This window comes from Eschrichtius robustus, chromosome 11, assembly GCF_028021215.1.
Source record: "Eschrichtius robustus isolate mEscRob2 chromosome 11, mEscRob2.pri, whole genome shotgun sequence".
NCBI lineage: Eukaryota > Metazoa > Chordata > Mammalia > Artiodactyla > Eschrichtiidae > Eschrichtius > Eschrichtius robustus.
The window spans coordinates 67,347,024-67,368,779 of record NC_090834.1 but is presented as its reverse complement, the minus strand read 5'-3'; the positions used below and the strand labels follow the sequence as shown (position 1 = coordinate 67,368,779).

Sequence of the window (21,756 nt, the reverse complement as noted above, 5' to 3'; positions counted from 1 at the left end):
GGATGTGGAGAAACTGGAACCCTCATACATTGTTGGTGAGAATGTAAAATGTTGCAGCCACTTTGGAAAACAGTTTGGCAGTTCCTCAAAATGTTAAACAAAGTTATCATAAGATCCAACAATTCCACTCCTAGGTATATACCCAAGAGGAATAAAAACATATATCCAAAAAGAAAAAAAAAAGGGAATTCCCTGGCTGTCCAGTGGTTAGGACTCTGTGTTCTCACTGCCGAGGGCCCAGGTTCAATCCCTGGCAAGGGAACTAAGATCCCAAGAGCTGTGTGGTGCAGCCAAAACAAAACACCACACATCCACACAAAAAACTGTACATGAATACTCCAGCATTATTCATAATAGCCAAAAAGTGAAAATAACTGGTAAATTGATAAATAAAATTTGATGCATTCATGTAAAGGAACACTAGTCAGTAATTAAAAAGGAAAGAACTACTGATATGACATGGCTGAACCTCAGTACTATTATGCTAAGGGAAAGAAACCAGACAATAAATACCATATACTGTACATCTATATGAAATATTCAGAATGGGAAAATCCATAATTGCTTATGGCTCGGGGGTAGAGTGGGAGAAGACTGCTAACAAGTATGGAGTTTCTTTCAGGTGAGATGAAAATGTTCTAAAACTGGATTTTGGTGATGGTGGTACAACCCTATGAATATAATAAAAAACACTGAATCATATACTTTAAATGGATGAACTGTACAGTACGTGAATTATATCTCAATAAAGCTGTTAAAAATATATATATCCATAGACACTGCAATAATTATGTCTACTATCCCTCCCTAAATCAACTGTCCTGGACAATATCTTGTCTGTCTCTGTATTTCTGGTGTCTGGCAGGGGAACACACAGCAGATGGTCAATAACTATTGAATAAATAAATGTAAAAATGCCAAGGTGAAGTTTTTTCAAGTTGCATAATCCATTTCTACCATGCCAAGTGGCAGGAAGGAGGGAAGAGATTACTTGTAAATGGTTTATAGGAGAGGCAGGAGTTCAACTGAGCCTTGAAAGACAGAAGACCAAGAACCAGAGACCGTTACCTGTGTGTATCCTCACATGGTTTTTATAATTGGTTGCACTGGCAAATGCCCTCCCACATCCTGGTTCTGTGCAGTAATAAGGTCTTTCTCCTGTGTGTGTCCTAATATGCACTTTTCTGATATTCGATGTTGTGAAAGACCGACCACAGCCTTCAAAGTGACATTTAAAGGGCCTTTCTCCTGAAAACACAAAGGGAAATACATTAAATGGTGCAAAAATACACAGAAAATTGAAATGTCTTATCCTTCAATTCTGCCTAGGATCATTCATGCTCAGACTCTAGCCTTTTTGTATTGAGCTTCCCTTTGAGGTTTTTTTTTTTTTTCTCTTTTTTTCTGTCAACAGCATCGTCTACTCCAAACTTAAATTTACATAGGAAAACCTGAATAGTATTCAAAACTCATCACTGATTACATGACTTTCCAAGATGGAATCACCCAGAAGGCATATTAAAAAATGAGCTGAGAAAAGAAGACAAAGAAATACATATCATAAAGAAATACAAAAGAAAAATAGAGTCAGGAATAAGGATTAAGTTAAAACAACCCTAGAATCCCCTAAAAGCTTACCTCCTACTTTATTTATTCTATAATACTTGAAGAAAAAGAATTTTTGGTCTTTTTAAAATCTAGTGTCTAACACATAATATGAATCAAAAATACTTGCTGAATATATTACTATTCTCAGGAGCTTGGAGACGCTTGCCTCTGATATAACGGATAAAACTAAGAGCACGAATGAAATAGAAGCAGGGACCTACAGCTTTGTTCCTGAACACTGTACAGTAAAGCCGATTTGGGATCATATTTGAACTAAAAGTTAAACTTTAATGACAGGAAGAATCCTCCATGAAAATCTGCTAAACGATCTCAGAATACTTAGAAGTATTTGGGGACAAAGCGATAACACTATGCTTAAAACATCTGCAGTAAAATCTCAAACTAAAGGACCTTATGCTATACTACTTAGTCAACAACTTATAATAGCATCTCTTATCAACAGTTTCTGAAACTCTTCCAGCTCTGATCCAAAGCAAATAATTACCTTTATATTACCAATCTGCAAATAATCAAGTACAAGGAAGGGAGGGGAGGGGAGAGAAGAGAAGAACAAAGTACCCTTTAGGAAAAGGAGAGAAGGAATTTAAGGATAGGGGAGATGATCACAAGGAAGTAACAAGTCTTTCTTTCTGTGGGGTTGTGAGGGGTTCAGACACTTTTTTTAGAAGCAGCTTAATGCAGAAGAAGCAGTACTAAACTGAGAAGGAATTGGGTGCCTTAGGTTCTGGTCTCTGTTGGGCTACTAAGTAGATGTATAATCCTAGGTAAATAAGACTGTTGCTCAGATAATTCCTGAAAACTGAGAGGGTTGGTGGTCTAGGGCCATTGTTAATCTCTTGGAACATGAACCCCTTTGAGAATCTAACAGCGTTACAAGGCCTTCATCCTGGAAAGAAGCATACATCCACGAATGGCAAATTGCATGGAGTTTTGGCAGTTTAAGAGAAGCCCTTGACGTTGACTTCCTGAAACCTTCCAGAAACTACTTCCCCAAGTCCCTTCCTGCAGATTAAGAACTCCTGGCCTAGATCTGACATTTCTTCACACCAGTACCTGTATGAGTTCTGATATGTTTTTGTAGATCTCCTGAAGTTTTGAAAGATTTAGTACAATTATCTTCTGAACACCGATATGGCTTTTCTCCTGTATGAGTTCTGACATGACTTTTTAATCCATAACCTTTAAGAAAAATTTAAAAGAAATTTAATTACACAAGACCCCTGTAAGCATGCCCATTGAGATTAAGTTATTGAAAAATATAGTAAACACCAAGGATATAATACTAGGCAAACACAACAGAATAACAAAAAGGTACAAGAGTATGACAACTCAGGACTGTCCTGCTGAAAATTCAATAGTTTCATCTCTGTCTAGAAGAGATTGTGTGCTTCTTTTTTTAAAGTGCCCCAATCTTATTAGATGTTTACAACTCATACCCCAAAATCTTGAAGTAGAATCGAGACATGATACCCGGAGAAAACCATAATTCAAAAAGATACATGCACCCCAATGTTCACTGCAGCACTATTTACAATAGCCAGGATATGGAAGCAACCTAAACGTCCATCAACAGAGGAATGGATAAAGAAGATGTGTACATATATACAATGGAATATTACTCAGCCATAAAAAAGAACAAAATAATGCCATTTGCAGGAACATGGATGGACCTAGAGATTGCCATACTGAGTGAAGTCAGACACAGAAAGACAAATATCATATGATATTGCTTATATGTGGAATCTAAAAAAAAGGGTACAAATGAACTTATTTACAAAACAGAAGTAGAGTCACGATGTAGAAAACAAACTTATGGTTACCAGGGGATAAGCGGGGGGTGGGAGAGATAAATTGGGAGACTCAGACTGACATATACACACTACTATATATAAAATAACTAATAAGAACCTGCTGTATAGCATAGGGAACTCTACTCAATACTCTGTAATGGCCTATATGGGAGAAGAATCTAAAAAAAAAAAAGGGGAGAGTGGATATATGAATATGTATAACTGATTCACTTTGCTGTACACCTGAAACTATCACAACACTGTAAATCAACTATACTCCAATAAAATTTTTTAAAAAATAAATAAATGAATAAATGGATGAATACAGGAAAAAAAACTTATAGAAAGTTACAATTAATATTTGTACAGTAAACTGTATGTAAATTTTACCTCAAAAAAGAAATGTAAACAAATACTGAAAACGTTACTGATATGCATGCTGAACTGTTTATGGTGATATACTATAACATTATTTTTCATTTATATAAATGTTTGTAAATTTTCATAATAAAAAAGAAAAAATCCTGAGAAACAAAACCAAAAAGAATTGAGACATGGAATGAGGAATAGGGTGAAGTCAGGAGGCCTGGCAACAGTCCTGGCCCTCTTGGATGTGTACCTGGGAAGGACCCGTCCCACTGCTAAGCCCCTGTTTCCCATGGTACCCCCTAAGGTCTGTCCTAATGTTAAACTCTGTGTCAGCTTTAATGCTCGACTTTTGTTTTTCCTGCTAAAAGAAAGCAGAGTGTGGAGTGAAATAACAAACACAGTAGGCAGAAACAGGTCTGAGGAGCAAAATGAGAACACAGAGAGAGAACAGAGCATGCAGGACAAAAGGCAATAAGGGAGAGACTGGAAAACTAGTCACTCTGTGCCCACTAATTCAGACCAAGGCAAGGGGTCAGTTCCTGCCTCTGACCCGTCTCTGCGTGACCCCCAAGTGGAACCAAGAAACAAAGAAAATTCATGTTTTTACCTGTTGCAAATGCTTTCCCACAGCCTGCATGCTCACACTGATAAGGCCGGTCTCCTGTGTGTGATCGCTCATGCACCTGTTATTAAAACACAGGCATGAGTTTATTTCCTTGAGGCACTCCACAGGTGGATGGTCTCCACAGAGACCTTTTTTATTTCCCCACTGCTGAATTATTTTGTTGCTTGTATGCTATTTTTGAAAATCAAAAGATAACTTTTCTTTTCTCAAAAACTACAGGTCAGTAATTCTCAATATAGACCAAATGTTGTATGTTAAGAAGTACTCATTTTAAATAAGGAACAGGGGACTTCCCTGGTGGCGGAGTGGTTAAGAATCCGCCTGCCAATGCAGGGGACACGGGTTCGAGCCCTGGTCCGGGAAGATCCCACATGCCACAGAGCAACTAGGCTCATGTGCCACAACTACTGAGCCTGCGCTCTAGAGCCCATGAGCCACAACTACTGAGCCCGCGTGCCACAACTACTGAAGCCCACATGCCTAGAGCCTGTGCTCCGCAACAAGAGAAGCCACCGCAGTGAGAAGCCCACGCACTGCAACGAAGAGTAGCCCCTGCTCGCCACAACTAGAGAAAGCCCACACGCAGCAACAAACACCCAATGCAGCAATCAATCAATCAATCAATCAATCAATCAATAAAAATTATAAATAAATAAATAAGGAACAGGAGAACTTCCCTGGTGGCGCAGTGGTTAAGAATCCGCCTGCCAATGCAGGGGACACGGCTTCCATCCCTGGTCTGGGAAGATCCCACATGACACGAAGCAACTAAGCCCGTGCGCCACAACTACTGAGCCTGCACTCTAGAGCCCGTGAGTCACAACTACTGAAGCCTGCGTGCCACAACTGCTGAGCCTGCATGCTGCAACTACTGAAGCCCACACGCCTAGAGCCCATGCTACGTAACAAGAGAAGCCACCACAATGAGAAGCCCACTCACCCCAACTAGAGAAAGCCCGCGTGCAGCAACGGAGACCCAAGGCAGCCAAAAAAAAAAAAAAAATATATATATATATATATATAAATTAAAAAATAATAAATAAGGAACAGGAATACTGGAGGTTTGAGTTTTTCTAGAGTGGTCAAAGGTGTTTGAATGGAACATGTACCTGGTGAGACGCAGGAGTACAGGGAGACGTTACACAACATAAGGCTACGAGTGTGGAGGCTGCTGGCAGAGGGGCCTCAATCTGAGGCAAGGCTTCACTGCTGACTAGTGGTGTGGCCATGGCACTTGCCTTCTCTCAGCCTCAAAGTCCTCTCTGTAAAGTGGGGACATAATAGTACCTACGATAGAGGGCTGCTGTGACAAATGAATACTCATGACAATGGCCAACATTTACTGAACCTTTACCACATTCCAGGCCATTCTCTTCAATACTTTACATGTACAGAATTAACTAACTTAATTCTCACAACCACCGTTGAGGGAGGTACTTTTATCATCCAATATTACAGATAAGGAAAATGAGGTACTTAAGAGGTCAAGTAACATGTACACACTGATAAGTAGTGGAGATGGGCTCTAGGGCTGTTATTCCAAATATGCTAAATGCACACTTCCTGACACATTGTAAGTTATTCAATAAATGTTAGCTATTATTTTTATGGGTCATGGTATGTTGTGTTTAGCTGCAATCAAAATACTTGGCCTATGTATTTAACAGACAGGACAAACTAACACCAACTTTCGCTACATTTCAGCAAATCACTGTTAACGGAATAATTACACATACATCTCCCATGTAATTACATAAATTTCACATTTGAGAAAAATGTATTCAAATATGTAGAGTACCTATCATGTGCCATGTAGTATGCTGGACATGAGGGAGCCAGAAATGAAGAAAGCATAGTCCAAGCCCTCAAAGAGTTCAGTTTCTAAAATCTGCATAGGCTTTTTTTTTTTTTTTTAATTTATTTATTTATGGCTGTGTTGGGTCTTCGTTTCTGTGCGAGGGCTTTCTCTAGTTGTGGCAAGCAGGGGCCACTCTTCATCGCGGTGCGCGGGCCTCTCACTATCGCGGCCTCTCTTGTTGCGGAGCACAGGCTCCAGACGCGCAGGCTCAGTAATTGTGGCTCACTGGCCCAGTCTGCACAGGCTTTTGTATATGAGGGTATTTGTATCTTGATAGGTGGGGGAGAACAATGGTGTTTGAATACTGCAAATACATTATGTTGGCGTTTAATGCCCTAGATATTCTCATAACTAGACACAGCCTTTCCTTCATATATACCTTAAGATGATGAGCTGTTGTATATAATTTTCCACACCCGTCATAGCCACATCGAAAGGCCTTCTCTCCGCTCTGTTGAGACTTAGCAGTTACTCTTGTTGCATGTCCTTGTAAGACAATCTAGATGAAACAAAAAGTATGATTTAAATTATTTATACAGAAATAAAGTAGATGAAGTTACAATTTTCAGGATAAAAAAGATAAAACTGTAATGTGGTTTTCCAGACTCAGGTCATCATTTTATGAAGATTCTATCATGCTGAGCCAGTTAGGTTAATTCTGTTCCATGGCTGAAGTCAGCAGCTCTGGAAGAAGTCAAAAGGAGATCCACAAGGGGGCATAGTCAGCGCTCACAGGTCGATTCCCACTCTAGAAAAGTCAAGCCAGGGAGCATCCATCAACACATTATATGCAGGTGTTCCTTGACATACTCCAGGGCATTAAGTGTATATATACATATATATATATTTTATAATGTATATATGTATTTTAGGACATATGTTTAAACAATGTAAAAATCATTTTCAATTTCAAAAGCAATGGAAAAGCGGGGGTTAGGTCATTTGAGTCGCCTGTGGGAGACATTACAATCCATATGATCCTAGTCTATACTTATATAGTGTTAAGTAGAAGATCACTTCTCTGGAACTCAACACAAGACTTTAAACAACTGCACTGATGTTAGAGGCTTTTTTAAAGATTATGACCTATTTTAGAAATTGAGATACCATGAAAATTGAAGAATGACTTTCTATTCTGTGGGCATGTGATGATGGTGCTGCCACGTCCTATCTGTGCAGAGTGTCATACTTGGCTCAGAAATGACTCTGGGATTTCCCTGGTGGCACAGTGGTTAAAAATCGCCTGCCAATGCAGGGGACACGGGTTCAAGCCCTGGTCCGGGAAGATCCCACATGCCATGGAGCAACTAAGCCTGTGCACCACAACTACTGAGCCTGAGCTCCAGAGCCCACGAGCCACAACTACTGAGCCCATGCACCTAGAGCCCATGCTCCGCAACAAGAGAAGCCACCGCAATGAGAAGCACGTGCACTGCGACCAAGAGTAGCACCCGCTCGCCACAACTAGAGAAAGCCCGCGCAGCAACGAAGACCCAATGCAGCCAAAAATAAATAAATAAAAATAAATTTATTTTAAAAAAACTGCCAAGCCAAAGGACTTTGATCTCCAATGTAAATAAAGTTAGTTTTTAATGAAGTCAAAACTAATGGAAACCATGAAAAAGGGCCTTGGATTCTAACAGAACATGTAAAGCATCAACAATGCTGCATGATGCTAACACATTTACAAATTACATTCTCATGTGTTACCTAAAATATTAATCAAATGAAACTCTCATTTGGTTTTCATAACCCCACGAGATAGGTAAGGCAAAGATTATTGTTTGCATTTAGCTAATAAGTCTCAGATCCAGAGAAATTAAGTAATTTGCCCACAGTCACACAGATACTACATAGCAGAATGGAAGCTCGACTGAGATGTTTTTATTACAAATTACATGTTACTTTAATAGCACGCTGTTCTGCTTAACTAAGGGTGGTGTAGCTGGAGGGTGATGACAACCGTCATAGCCTCCCTGAAACACACACATCCCAACATCCTTATGGTTCTTACAACTGAACACATGGGCATCCTTAAACAGAGTACTTCAAATGAGTGTTTTCAAATTCGGTACTACTGACATTTTGAACAGAATAATTCTTTGTTGTAGTGGGGCTGTCCTATGCCTTGCAGGACATCTACCCAGTAGATGTCCCCAATTGTGACGACCAAACTTGTCTTCAGACACTGCCAAAAGTCCCCTAGGGGGGCAAAATTGCCTTCCCACGAGCGCATTATGTTTTAGATACTCTAGGTCTTTCTTGTTCTATGAAATCTGGTTTCAAGTAAGAGATCAGCTCAGCAGCACAACTAGTATGCTTATATTATAGATGAAAGAAAAAGCTCTAAACTGTAAGCATCACAATGAAAAAAAACTAAAGCTTTGAAACAAGACTGGAAAAAAATCTATCGCATTAGGTATAGACCTCTTTACTTTAAAGTTCAGCCAGACACAGAGTTACAACTTCTTAAGCAACTCTGGCAGAAGTAGGATGAGTACTAAGAGACAAACCAAGACGTTACAGGTCCTGCTTATTTGCAGCAATTCTTTTGGGATATTTTGACCTTTTAACACCATGTATTGGGTCCTCAACCTCAACTATGGTACTCAATTGTTTTGGAGGATAGAAGATTCAGGAACTTCTAGCACTTAATGAAGAGAAATATGAGTCACAAATACAAGCCACATATATAATATTTTTTTTTGGCCACGGTGGGTCTTCGTTACTGCACGTGGGCTTTCTCTAGCTGCGGCAAGCAGCGGCTACTCTTCGTTGCGGTGCGCAGACTTCTCACTGAGGTGGTTTCTCTTGTTGTGGAGCACGGGCTCTAGGCACGCGGGCTTCAGTAGTTGTGGTGCATGGGCTTAGCTGCTCCGCGGCACGTGAGATCTTCCCAGGGATGGAACCTGTGTCCCCTGCACCGGCAGGCGGATTCTTAACCACTGCACCACCAGGGAAGTCCCCACATATATAATTTAAAATGTTCTAGTAACTACATTTAAAAAAGGAAAAAGAAACAGGTGAAAGTAATTTTAGTAATTATTTTATTTTACCTAGTATGTCCAAAATATTATCATTTCAACATGTAATCAACAGGAGGCACTATTAATGAGATATTTTACATTCTTTTTTTCATTGTAAGTCTTTGAACTCTGGTATGCATTTTACACTCACAGCACATGCCAATTCTGACTAGTCACATTTCAAGTGCTCAGTAGCGACAACATTTTGGACAGCACAGATATAGTCTGTAAGGGAGAGGTACAAAGGGAAAAGGAGAAAAAGCTACAGTCAGAACAAAAATCCTATTCAACTTTCTTCATTTTCTTTGTCTATTGGCACAAACACCAAATGGTTATATGTCTGCAGATAAAGAGTAAGCATGCTTTTTACGACATTGTTTCAGCAGTTCTGAATTCCTAGTATGTTTCTGGGTTCAGAAATTAATTATTGATCGTAACAGAATTTTATGCTAATAGTATAATGTTATACGGACCAATGGTAAATTCACTCATTTTTTGTAAGACCTATTCTAGTTTATTACAAGTGTAGTTACAACTGTCTTTCTTTAAAAATATTCTATTATTTAAAAACTTAATTGTTAGTCACTAATAAGAGACAGAACCCTATTGGGCCACTCCAAGGCACTGACCTACATCTCTTGTATATATTTACACTGTGTTTGCATTTTAGTAGAGTTTGACTTAGATGGATTTGACATACTGCAGTATAAAAAATATTAAAGTCTCATTTTATGAATTCAAAGACTTGAAAATTTTGCCAAGAATCACGTAGTTTCAAAGCTGGTGGGCTTAATGAATTACAAACTGTGTTTATATTACTGCTACTTCATGGCATCACTTCAGTGATAAATAGAAATACTGGCTATCCAGCAATGTTTAAAAGCATCAAATTTTCACCAGTGATTTCTTTTATTATTTATTATTATTATAAATATAAAATCTTCTTGATAACCCCCAACAGTACTACTCAGTGGCATTAAGTGGTGATGCTAATGCTCAAGTTAAAAAGTGTTGCCCTGAGCAATAACTTTAGGAGTTAAATATGATAAAACACTTGGAAGACTGCAAAAAACTATGAGGAAGCAGTCAGCCAAATACTAGAGATAACTGCTGAGAAAAAAAGGAGCAGCATTAAAGCAGTAATATACTACAGTGATTATATAAGCTCCAAGAACATCCACCCACACAAACACCAACCCCTCAAACAAACACAAAAACACATAATTCATAACAGAGTCTTGAATTTTGACTTGTAGATCTCCCAGAATGCATCTGTGACTACTCTGTACTTAACTACAAACCTTGGCGAGGCTCTGCAGCTCTAGGCTGTTATTTGGGTAAGGGATAGCCAAGGACTGGACCCAAGGTGAGCATCTGAATCAAGGGCAGCCAACCCGTGGCCATCTACAGCCCAGGAAGGAGTCTGGTAGAAGTGGTAAAAACAGCTTTGCCCAGAAGCAACAATGGCAATTAGCTAGACTGGACCTTCTCTCCAGAAGTTGAAAAGGGAAGTATGGAGGGAACCAGTTGTAAACAGAAGAAACAAAAACATATAAAAACCAAAGTAGCAAGGGTTAGTCAGTCACAGTAAGGGTGAAGGCCCAGAAAAAGGATCCACAAACTGCCAAGGGTGGGGCAGACAGAAGACCGCCTGGCCTCCAAAACTGCTTTGGACTCCAGAACACAAGCTTCAACTGGATTTCTGTGATATTTCTAATTCTTTAGTGCCACTTTCATCCATATAATGAATTCTGAGACCTGAGGAGGTAATCTGAGAAAGCTGCTGCCTAATGCATACACTGTTTTTCTGAATTGGTAAGATATTCCTAGGGAGGTAGTGAGTTCTTGCTTTCATCCCTAGAAGGGCCCAGAAATGCTAAGAGAAAGAGATTCTAATATAAAAAAGTAGCCTTACATACCTGCATTTTTTTCTCTTGCTCATTTTCTCCAATCATTCCTGAACCTGTTACGCTTTCACTTCCATCAATGGACACCTATAGGAATAAAATAAAGCTTAAAAAAATTTCACATATTGATAACTGTTTAGGCTGGGAGATAAGTACATGGGTACATTATCATTTATTTCCGTGTATAGTTGAAAATTTCCATTATAAAAAATAGGGGAAAAACCTTTTAAATTATATAAATGATATAATTTCAATGCAGGAAAAAAAACACAGCCCTTTTGATGTAAAACTTGAGATTTTCCTTCACCTTTTCCAAACTCTAGTTTCTACTTTATAATTCATAAGCAGTTCCATCTATACCTCATTGTTTCTTTTATGGCACTCATCCTTGAGTATATCTTTTTGTGAATTACCTGCCACCCATTTCTCTTCTATAAGCTTTTACTCCATTCCTTTTTTTGTCTTCAAATGTTTCTTTCTACCCTTCACTTCTTTTAAGATAAATGCTGATCTTCTCCTTGATGCTGTCTGATTATGACTTTGAATCCCTAGTTTCTTATTTTTTGCTTTCTTTTCTTTTAGTGAAAGATAAAGAAGCTGTATCTGGGATGTTCTTCACATTGTAAAATGCTGTGTACCTTTGCTGCATACTGTTCCAAAGCACTGATGGTGTCAGGATCGATCGTGGCATCCCCAGTGTGTAGACCTGCCACTGTCCCATCAGCCTGAATTGCCAAGATGGTGTCAGACTGTGGGACTTGCACTGCATGGTGGATGTAAGCTGTGGTGCCGTCTTCCAGCTGAACTGCCTGTAATGCACTCTGGTCATAACTATCTGAGGGAGTAGAAGAGAATGGCATTAAATTAAAGGTAGTCTGATAAACAGTTACATATTTAAAGGAAGAAGGGAATGAATTTTTATCGAATATTTACTATGAGCAGGGCCCATGTGCTTTATGTGTGTTATTTCATTCAATCCTCACAATGATTCTGTGAGGCAGGTATATTTACCACCTTATTGTACGAATGGGAAACTGAGGCTTGAGGAAGTAAAGTCACTTTCCTTAGGACCCAGGAAATAAAAAAAACTAACAATTAACAGTCAAAAATCAGTATGCAGGGCTTCCCTGGTGGCGCAGTGGTTAAGAATCTGCCTGCCAATGCAGGGGACATGGGCTTGAGCCCTGGTCCAAGAAGATCCCACATGCCACAGAGCAACTAAGCCTGTGCGCCACAACTTCTAAGCCTGCACTCTAGAGCCCGTGAGCCACAACTACTGAGGCCTGTGTGCCACAACTACTGAAGCCTGCGCGCCTAGAGCCCGTGCTCCGCAACAAGAGAAGATACCACAATGAGAAGTCCGCGCACCGCAACGAAGAGTACTCCCGCTCACCAAAACTAGAGAAAGCCCGCACGCAGCAACGAAGACCCAACGCAGCAATCAATCAATAAATTTATTTTTTTTAAAAAGTACTAAAAAAAAATCAGTATGCAGAGAAACCAGGATCTGAACTCATGTCATTATGACTCCATGGTTTTTCCCCCTTCTAAATAACCATACTAAGAAACATACAGCATTGTGAAATAATAAATCTAGCCAATTACAGTGAACCTGTGATCAACTCCCACTGCTAAAGAAAAAAAATTTTCAGAGTTTACTTTTTCTCAACTTTAAATAAATTTATTTACAAATTCAAACATTCTAAATTTAAAAAAATTTCTTCCTTTGGTTTCACAACTAGTCTTTTACAACATTTACAGTCATTCTATAATAAAGTATTTTATAAAGTAATAACAATAGCTAATATTTATTGAGCATTTACTATGTGACAAATATTGTTCCAAGTGCTCTACATGTTCGTACATTTTGTCTTCACAACTACCCTGTGATGTGGATACTTATCATAATCCTCATTTCAGATGATGAAATTGAAGCACAAAAAGGTTAAATAATTTGCTCAAGGGCACACAGCTAAAAGACAGCAGACCCAGATTTGAACCCAGATAGTCTGGCTACAGAGCTGTGCTCATTGCTCCTACGCATTCCACCTCAAATCCCTGATCCTCCCTACACAAAGCTAATAAACACGAACATTTTGCCATATTTGCTTCAGATAGTTTTAAAATTTTTATTTAGTTTTAAAAACCAACACAAGGGGCAAAGAACCTTGCTAAAGACATTATATTTAAAAGGAAGAAAAAAAATCAACAATTTAACTTACAAATGTTCAATTTCATATTTTAAAAGCAGCCTCTAGTTGAAGTCTTCCAAGGACCAGGGGTTTGCTATTTCAACCTGTTACTGGACAACTCAAATTATTATAAAGTTTTCCCTTAGACTGTGCCAAAATCTACCATCTTATATTTGAGAGAGCAAGCATAATCCTTCTTTTACATGACAGCAGCATTTCTGCAACTAAAGGCAGGTCTTATTTTTCCCACACCCTACCTCTCCCTTATTTTATTCAAATGTTCAAAGCTAATTTACCTTTGGAGGTATGGTGAATAAATGCTGTAGTTCCATCTTCTAACTGCACTGCTTGCCCATCCTCTAAACGCAAACTGTCCCCTGCTCAAAAAAAATGTTTACATTTAGATCCCATATTTTCCAAGCATATTCTGATAACTCAGCAACAACAGAGTCAATAAACCATTAAACACATCATACAAACCTATATTTGCTTTATGGATCCTTCAACATTTAAATAATTTCAGCAAAGCTGCTCTGAATAAGCGTTTAAAGGTAAAAAGATATTAGAATACCTGTTTTAGGAATATTTACCAGGGGATAGAAGAATTGAAAGAAGGGAAAAAAAGAAAATGAGAAGGCGTGTAGGATTTATCTCAAATAATAGAAATATTCACTTAGAACTGTTGACCATTTATCTCCAGAGTGCAGTTTAGTAACTTCTTTTCCATTATCTTTGAGAGAAAATCTCAATTAAGTTAAAATGGTCTTTAGATCCTCTCTTTGACATCTACCTATCTCCCATTTCAGAAGGAGGACTAGAGATCAGGACTAAGTTTAAGTAGTAAGAGGCAGTTGGAGGCAGCAAATACTGAAGTATGAGAATCAGAAGGGTAAGTAAATATCAAATACTTACTACTCTTAGGTATGGGTACATGTTGAACATAGGCAGCAGAACCATCCTCCAACTGAATGACCTGACCATCTATGAGTTTTCCATCTAGAACAAAAGATTTAAGCCAATAAATTAGCACAAGCAAAAATTTTAAACTTCATACAATTTCAAAATGATATCAACTATAAAAACATACACTACTTAAGATCATGTTCATCTTGATTCTTCCCTCAATGTTCTGAGGCAATTCAATAACACATCCAGTGATCCTACAGAAAGCAGAAAATCCTCCCTCAGCCATCCTTTCTCCCCTCCGATTTTCAATTAGACAAGTTCAAGAGGAAGAGTGGCTCATCTGAGCAAGCTACATGAGTCAAACCTCTATATACCTTTCAGAGCCACTTAGGAATCGTGACCCTGACCCCAGCGAAGCTGAAACTGGGAAGATAGAAAGATGTATCAGTGCACACGAGGCCAGCTGTCATTCTCATCCCTGGGGGCTACAAGTCCCTTGACTATGTATACATATGCTCAGTAGCTTTCCAAAAAAATAAGGAATTTGAGAACTAGGCTATTTCTTGGAGCAAAGTAAACACTGATTTAGAAACAATGTTATAAAAGCAAAACGAAATGTCTACTTTTACGCATATTTTGTAAAAACATTAAATAATAATTTAAAGGGAAAAAGTGAGAAAGGTCTTACTAAAAATAGGTCAGGGACACTACCCCCTCCCCTTTTCCTCACTAATTCTGATACCCCAGAGTATCTTCCAAATATCTCAAAAGGTGTCCTCAAATTATCAAAACAAAATTTAAGTTAAACTGAAATTACTACCATATGTAGTACAGTGTCTGTAGGAGGGACTGGGAAGGGGTATAACTGCTAGGTGTTCCAACTCTGAGGTTATGAATTGCTGGTAATAACCAATGGGTTGTATATGAGGCACATACCTTTAGAATTGTGTTGTATATAAGCAGTAGAACCATCTGCAAGTGTTACTGCTTGCAGGCTTACACCTTCCATATTTTCTAAATTGTCACCATCTATTATAAAAAAAAATAGTTATTTTCTTTAGATAACTATCATATGTGTGTGCTGTTTAAGTTTTTTAGAAATAAAAATTAGTTAAAAGGCAGATTGCTTAACTTAGACTCAAATGGGATTTCTTATAGCATTTACAAAAAATATTTCTACACCCTACTATACCAGCATCCATACCAGGGTAAAAATGCTCATAAAAAGGCTTAGCTTTGTGTTGACTTTAGCTAAAGGAGGAGGAACAAAGTAAACAGTATTGTAAGTTTTCATTTTCCCTTAAGGTAAATATTTCCAAACCCACATGATCCCTTCAAATAAGATTGCTCACCTGCCACAGTTACTGCCTCTGTCAGGCACAAGGTAACATGCTGAGCCTCCATTCCTCCTCCAGGAAACTCTGTCATTCCCTGAGAATCTCGATTTATTTGGGCTAACAACATTTTCTACCTTGAAAAAAATGTAGGCATTGAGAACAAAGAACGATGTATATGAAACAAAATCTACAAACAATATTTATGAACCATAAAAAATTGCTACGGAAGTAAACAGTGTTTGAAATAAGCTGAAATTTCACTTAATATGCAGGGTAAAGTCCAGGCCATGCTTTTAATAATTCATCAGTAAACTATTGAGCACACCCAAGTCTTGCCCATCAGTTCTGTACCATGTCTAAAATTCCCATAATTAGTGTTCTTTGGGTTTATTTAACATGGTTGAAGATTCCCACTTAGAATCCATGAATGGATTGAGTCAATCCTGTTGACTCTATCTTCAGAAATCTATGCTGAACCCGGCCACTTCTCACAAGCTTCGCCATTACCTCCCTGATCCAAGCCACTACCATCTCTCACCCTGAAATGTTACTGCAATAGCATCCTCACTGGTCTCCCTGCTTCTACTGTGACTTCCCTCATCTCCTTTCAACACAACAGTCAGATTGTCCTTTTGAATGAAAAAGTTAGATCACATCTCTCTTCTGCTCAAAACCCTTTGATGATTTCTCATCAGAGTAAAGCCAAAAGTCCTTACACTAGCCTATGAGGCCAACGATCTTGCCCCATTTCTACTACTCTCCGTCTCATTCGTTCCATTTCAGCCACACTGGTGCCCTTGCTTTCCCTCAAACATACTGGATGTTCTGCTGCCTCAGGACCTTTACATTTGATGTTCCTTCTGCTTGAAACATTCTTCTTGGTATCTTCATTATTACTCCCTCATCTTCTTCCAGTCTTTGTTCAATGGCACCTCAACGAGAGCTTCCTTATTCACCTCATTGCAAACTGTACCTCCAACCCCCAATGATGATATACCCCAGCCCTCTTCCCTCCTTTATATTTCGGCATAGTACTAATAAATTGACATATTACATGTATTTACTTATTTGTTTTTTTCTTATCTATTTCTCTCTCAAATAGAATGGACAGGTATTTTTATCTGTTTGCTCATTGCTGACTAAAGTGCCTAAAAAGTACTTGGCACACAATAGGTGCAGAATAAATGGATGAATGGCTCTTTTACCAATCATCACCACAACCCCCTTCCTCCCTTTTCCCATCTCCGGGTCCCATTACCTCTGTAGGCCTTGAGTTGTCTCAAACATGAGTTGGGATAATTTAGCTGCCTTGAGCCAGGGAACTGGATACCAGAGCATCTCTTGAGGACCTTTCCAGGTCTAAAGATCTGATTTCAGTGTCAATATTTAAAAGAGCAATGTGCAGATAGTAGTAATAATTTGCAATTATATTTATGTTAGGACTACTTGAAGATTTTTGTTTTATAAACACTATAAACTACACCCTCTTTGGATTAAAGCCAGGGACTATGGTTTAGACTCTGAAAGGTATCAGTGCTGTGATAAAAGTCAATCACGGGCTGACTTTTCAGGGATTCCTGAAATATTTCTAATCTATAACTGTTCATAAAGCAGACTGAAACTTCAATACTTCCTTGCTACTTCTAAGGGCTAACAGAGAAGCCTCAAAGTAAAACTGGTACTCTGCTGTTAAGCCCCCTGATGAGTATAGGATTGGGACAGGCTAATTTTCAGAACAAGTACTGTCACTATATAACAGAAATAAGACAAGGAAATGGAAGGGAAAACACCTATAAAAATGTAATAAGCACTCTATGATTTTTACAGTATTCATCTAGAAGACGAATTTTGAAAAAGGCAGATTACAAGTTAATTTGGGTCATGATGTTAAGAAATGCCTATGGTGTGACCATAATTCAAGCATTTGTCCTTTTCATTGAATTATCTATAAATCTCCAAATAACTACATCAACAGGTAACTGATATATCTGCAATAAATAAAAGTTCTTTCTTGTCTGAAAGCTGGTCAAGTGTTAACTTTCTTTAGGAAGGCTTCAGGACCTATAGTTTCTATCCTAAGGGAAAAAAATCTACACTAACTGAAAGATCTTGAAGAGACAGCTGGTTCCTGGACACAAACTGCTGGCAAATACATGGGGTGGTGAAGGATTCAGAAGAGATCATATGGGCACTACAATTACCAGAGATAATAAGTGATGGCAGGTACACAGCCCATCTTATTCTCAAAAAGGCTCTGTGATACAATTAATGCCCTTTGTTAGAAAATGATCAACTGGGGAAAATATGACAGTGAATAAATGAAATAAATAAGCTAGAGATCAAACACTCTATAGTTGCTCACACCATATCCACCATCATGTCTTGATTATTTCTGGCACCAACATTTTCAGGTTGTGTGAAAATAAGTATGTAAGATACACATGACACCTTTAGAAAGGGCCACCTTGCAAAAGGTAGTCAGTTTCCTGTGCTTTAATAATGAATCATGGGCCAAAATCAGACACAGAGGAGGCTGTCATGGGGGCACAACAGGAATCTCAAATGACGACATGTGTGTAATAAATAAAGTGCCTGCCTTTCTGGAAGATGATGATGGATCTTAGCATAAGAGAAAAAAACACACTTACAAAATGTAGCAAATGTTATATCCAGAATATATAAAGAAATTCTACAACTCAACATCAAAAAACTAATAACCCAATTAAAAATTGGACAAAGGACTTGAATAGAAGTTTCTCCAAAGAAGATAAACAAATGGCAAACAAACATATGAAAATATGCTCAATATAACTAATTGTCAAGGAAATGCAAATCAAAACCATAGTGAGATATCAACTCACACCTGTTAGAATGCCCACTATCGGGACTTCTCTGGCAGTCCAGTGGTTAAGACTCTGCGCTTCTACTGCAGGGGGCCCAGGTTTGATTCCTGGTCAGGGAACTAAGATCCTGCAAGCCGCGTGGCACGGCCAAATAAATAAATAAAAATAAAATAAAAACAGTATGGAGATTCCTCAAAAAATTACAAATAGAATTACCATATGATCCAGCAATCCCACTTCTGGGTACATATCCAAAAGGATTAAAAACAGAATCTCAAAGAGATATTTGCACACCTCTTCACTGCAGCATTATTCACAATAGCCAAGAGGTGGAAGCAACCTATATGTCCATCGACGGATGAATGGATAAAGAAAATGCAATTTATATATACACAATGGAATATTAGTCTTAAAAAAGAAGGAAATACTGTCATATGTTACATGGATGAACCTTGAGGACATTATTCTAAGTGAAATAAGCCAGTCACAAAAAGACAAATACTGCATGATTCCACTTATATGAGCTATCTAAAGTAGTCAAACTCTTAGAATTAGAAAGTAGAATGGTAGTTACAAGTACTAGGGGAGTTGTTGTTTGATGAGTATAGTTTCAGTTTTGCAAGATGAAAAAGTTCTAGAGATCTATCACACAACAATGTCCATATAGTTAACACTACTGTACCCTACACTTAAAAATGGTTAAGACGGTAAATTTTATGTTGTGGGTTTTTAACCATAATTTTTAGAAAAAGGTCTGAACACATATGGAAAAATGTTAGGATCTGTTAAAAACCAAGTGGGTACATAAGCTTTTATTCAATTACTTATACAGGTACTCCTCCTTATATTTGATAGATTTCATAATTTTAAAAGTGAAAAATATCCAAAATTATTGGCAGGAAGAAAAAAAATGTCTGAAAATTGATGGTTAAAATTAGTAACTAAATACTAGCTGACTTCATCCCTTAAAAAAAAGAATCAGTGTTTCCTCAGTGGTATGAATCTACATCAGACCAATATTTTAAAATGTGAAGCCCTTAGATATTTCAAGTTTGGTCTAATTTGTTAGATACAATTATTACCACAAATGATTATGAAAATATAAATCCAATGGTCCAGGTATAAAGAACTCCAACTACAAGTAACCTTTATTGGGGTAAGAAATGATACAAAAAGAAATCTAGATTAACAAATCTTAGAGGTCTTTTTGCATGAAGCCACAGAAGCCAGGCCTTCAGAAATTGTCAAGCTCAGATCCTAACCTCAGGCTGGTTTCACCTCAACACTTAACTTAACTACACTTACTAGAGAAGCTATGCCATTCTATTACCTGGTCTCAATTCCAAATTTTCCTCATAAATTTACTACTATACAAAGTGCTTCTCCATTTAAGCATGGTCATTTGTGCTGCATTTTATGACATCTCCTAACCTGGAATGAGGAAGTTACTTAGTATAGCAACATAAAAATAGCAGGCTATCCTGTACCTTTGCAGTACGCTGATCCAGTAACACTGCTTTGATTAACATTTGTGGAAAACTGTCTTTAAATCCCTTCAGTTTTATTTAAATACACCCAGGGAATAAGCATGTTCCGCTGATGAAACGTAATTCAGTTAAGTACAGAGTAATTAGAATGTGCTGGTGAATGATGTAGAGTTTTCATAGGCTCTACAGAATGCTAAAGGGTAAAACTGAGGGATAGAGTTTATACTACCTATTTTAAAGAAGTAGAATATTCTATCAGATGGGTGAAATGTTGGAAATTGAAGGCTTTCAAGCTTTTTGCCAAGTTCCAGGACCATTCAGAAATAGAGTATTTGAAACTGACTGGCAGGTAGTTGAGATGAGGCCTAGGAGACCTAAAACTAAAATACTTGTGAGAAAAAGAGGTGAGAAGAGACAAGAATTGAGAAATGGACATCTAGGTCTAGTCATCAGGAACGTCAATTTTGGTGATGGTTTGTTCTTAACTGAACCACTGATGTGAAAAACAACCCAAAAAAATCTCTCTCAAACCTCAACAGTGTAGCATTAAAAACAGGGCTTGATAAGGGCACACCTGCATAGCTCAGTTTGCTAAGCATGCCCTGGCTTGCTTTCACTGAGACTAGGGAGTTTGAGGAAGCATCAGGAGTAAGAGAAAGGTTCTGATATATTCAAACTCAACTTCTGACATTGCTCTGTTAAAAAAAGCATAAAGTCGTTTCAAAACTATGATGCTAGATTGTACTTTATTTCCCTCAAGATAAACACTGTGTATGTTAATATTTTATTACCCAAATTGCTCATCTTGTCATAGGTAAGGGACTCAAAGCATTGTGAGACAATTATGAAAATGAGAGAGGGCACTCCTGAAACACAACTCTATAACAAAATAGATCCTCTGTCCAAAAAAGTACATTGAATAGGACACTAAACATGGATAGTTAAAACATACACCTCTAGTCAGAAATAACTGTTTGTATAGGTCATATTTACAAAGCATTTTTCAGATCTAATAACTTATTTGATGGAATAGTCCTGAAGGGCCATAAAAGTTCTTGGGCTCTTCCAACCTCTTCTGAACCCCCAAAGCGCTCCAGCAAACTTACATGTCTTTATTTCTTCATGGTGACTATTTAAAATATTTTCCATTTACCTCAAACCTTCTACCCCCACTCCCTCTCCTGCTATCCTCCCACCCTGTCTCCTTCACCACTTCATTTTCAGCAAATTAATCAGCTCCCAACTTCACAGAAAATATAGAAGTCATCAGAGGAATTCTCTGCCAACAAACCTCACTTCACTGCATTTCCACACATTTCTTCCTTCTCTCTTACAATATTACCTTCCTACAAGGTAAGACTAATCCTTCCAACCTGTATTCTGCATTTCATCTGTCTTTCCTCCTTAGGGATCTCAGGGATCTCTTCTGTAAACAATTTCCCTCTCTCTCCCAGTTCCTTCCCATCAATAACTTAAAAAAAACACAAAAACAGGGACTTCCCTGGTGGTCCAGTGGTTAAGACTCCACGCTCCCGATGCAAGGGGCCTGGGTTTGATCCCTGGTCAGGGAACTAGATCCCTCATGCCGCAACTAAGAGCCCACGTGCTGCAACTAAAAGATCCCGCATGCCGCAATGAAGATCCCTCACATGGCAGCTAAGACCCGGCGCAGCCAAATACAAAAAATAAATATTTAAAAAAACAAAAACAAAATCGAAAAAACAAAATCTTGCCTCTGACTCAGCTACTAGTCTCCCTTTCCTCCTTATCACAGCTAGATTTCTCTA

The 21,756-nt window shown here is 38.2% G+C and overlaps 1 protein-coding gene across 8 annotated transcripts in view; it reads right to left on the bottom strand.

The window, feature by feature from the left end:
• ZNF143 (zinc finger protein 143) overlaps window positions 1–21,756 on the bottom strand; it is a 60,629-nt gene that overhangs the window by 25,521 nt on the left and 13,352 nt on the right. For 4 of the 8 annotated variants that reach the window (XM_068555857.1, XM_068555863.1, XM_068555855.1 and 1 more), the window contains 10 exons: window positions 15,655–15,769; window positions 15,239–15,331; window positions 14,309–14,392; window positions 13,693–13,776; window positions 11,843–12,039; window positions 11,217–11,291; window positions 6,651–6,770; window positions 4,396–4,471; window positions 2,683–2,808; window positions 1,069–1,248 (listed from right to left, as the gene is read on the bottom strand). In XM_068555857.1, coding sequence (XP_068411958.1) covers window positions 1,069–1,248; window positions 2,683–2,808; window positions 4,396–4,471; window positions 6,651–6,770; window positions 11,217–11,291; window positions 11,843–12,039; window positions 13,693–13,776; window positions 14,309–14,392; window positions 15,239–15,331; window positions 15,655–15,769 — 1,150 coding nt within the window. Of the gene's footprint in view, window positions 1–1,068; window positions 1,249–2,682; window positions 2,809–4,395; window positions 4,472–6,650; window positions 6,771–11,216; window positions 11,292–11,842; window positions 12,040–13,692; window positions 13,777–14,308; window positions 14,393–15,238; window positions 15,332–15,654; window positions 15,774–18,502; window positions 18,550–21,756 lie in introns of those variants that run through there. The other 4 variants (XM_068555858.1, XM_068555860.1, XM_068555862.1 and 1 more) reach the window with 3 other exon arrangements.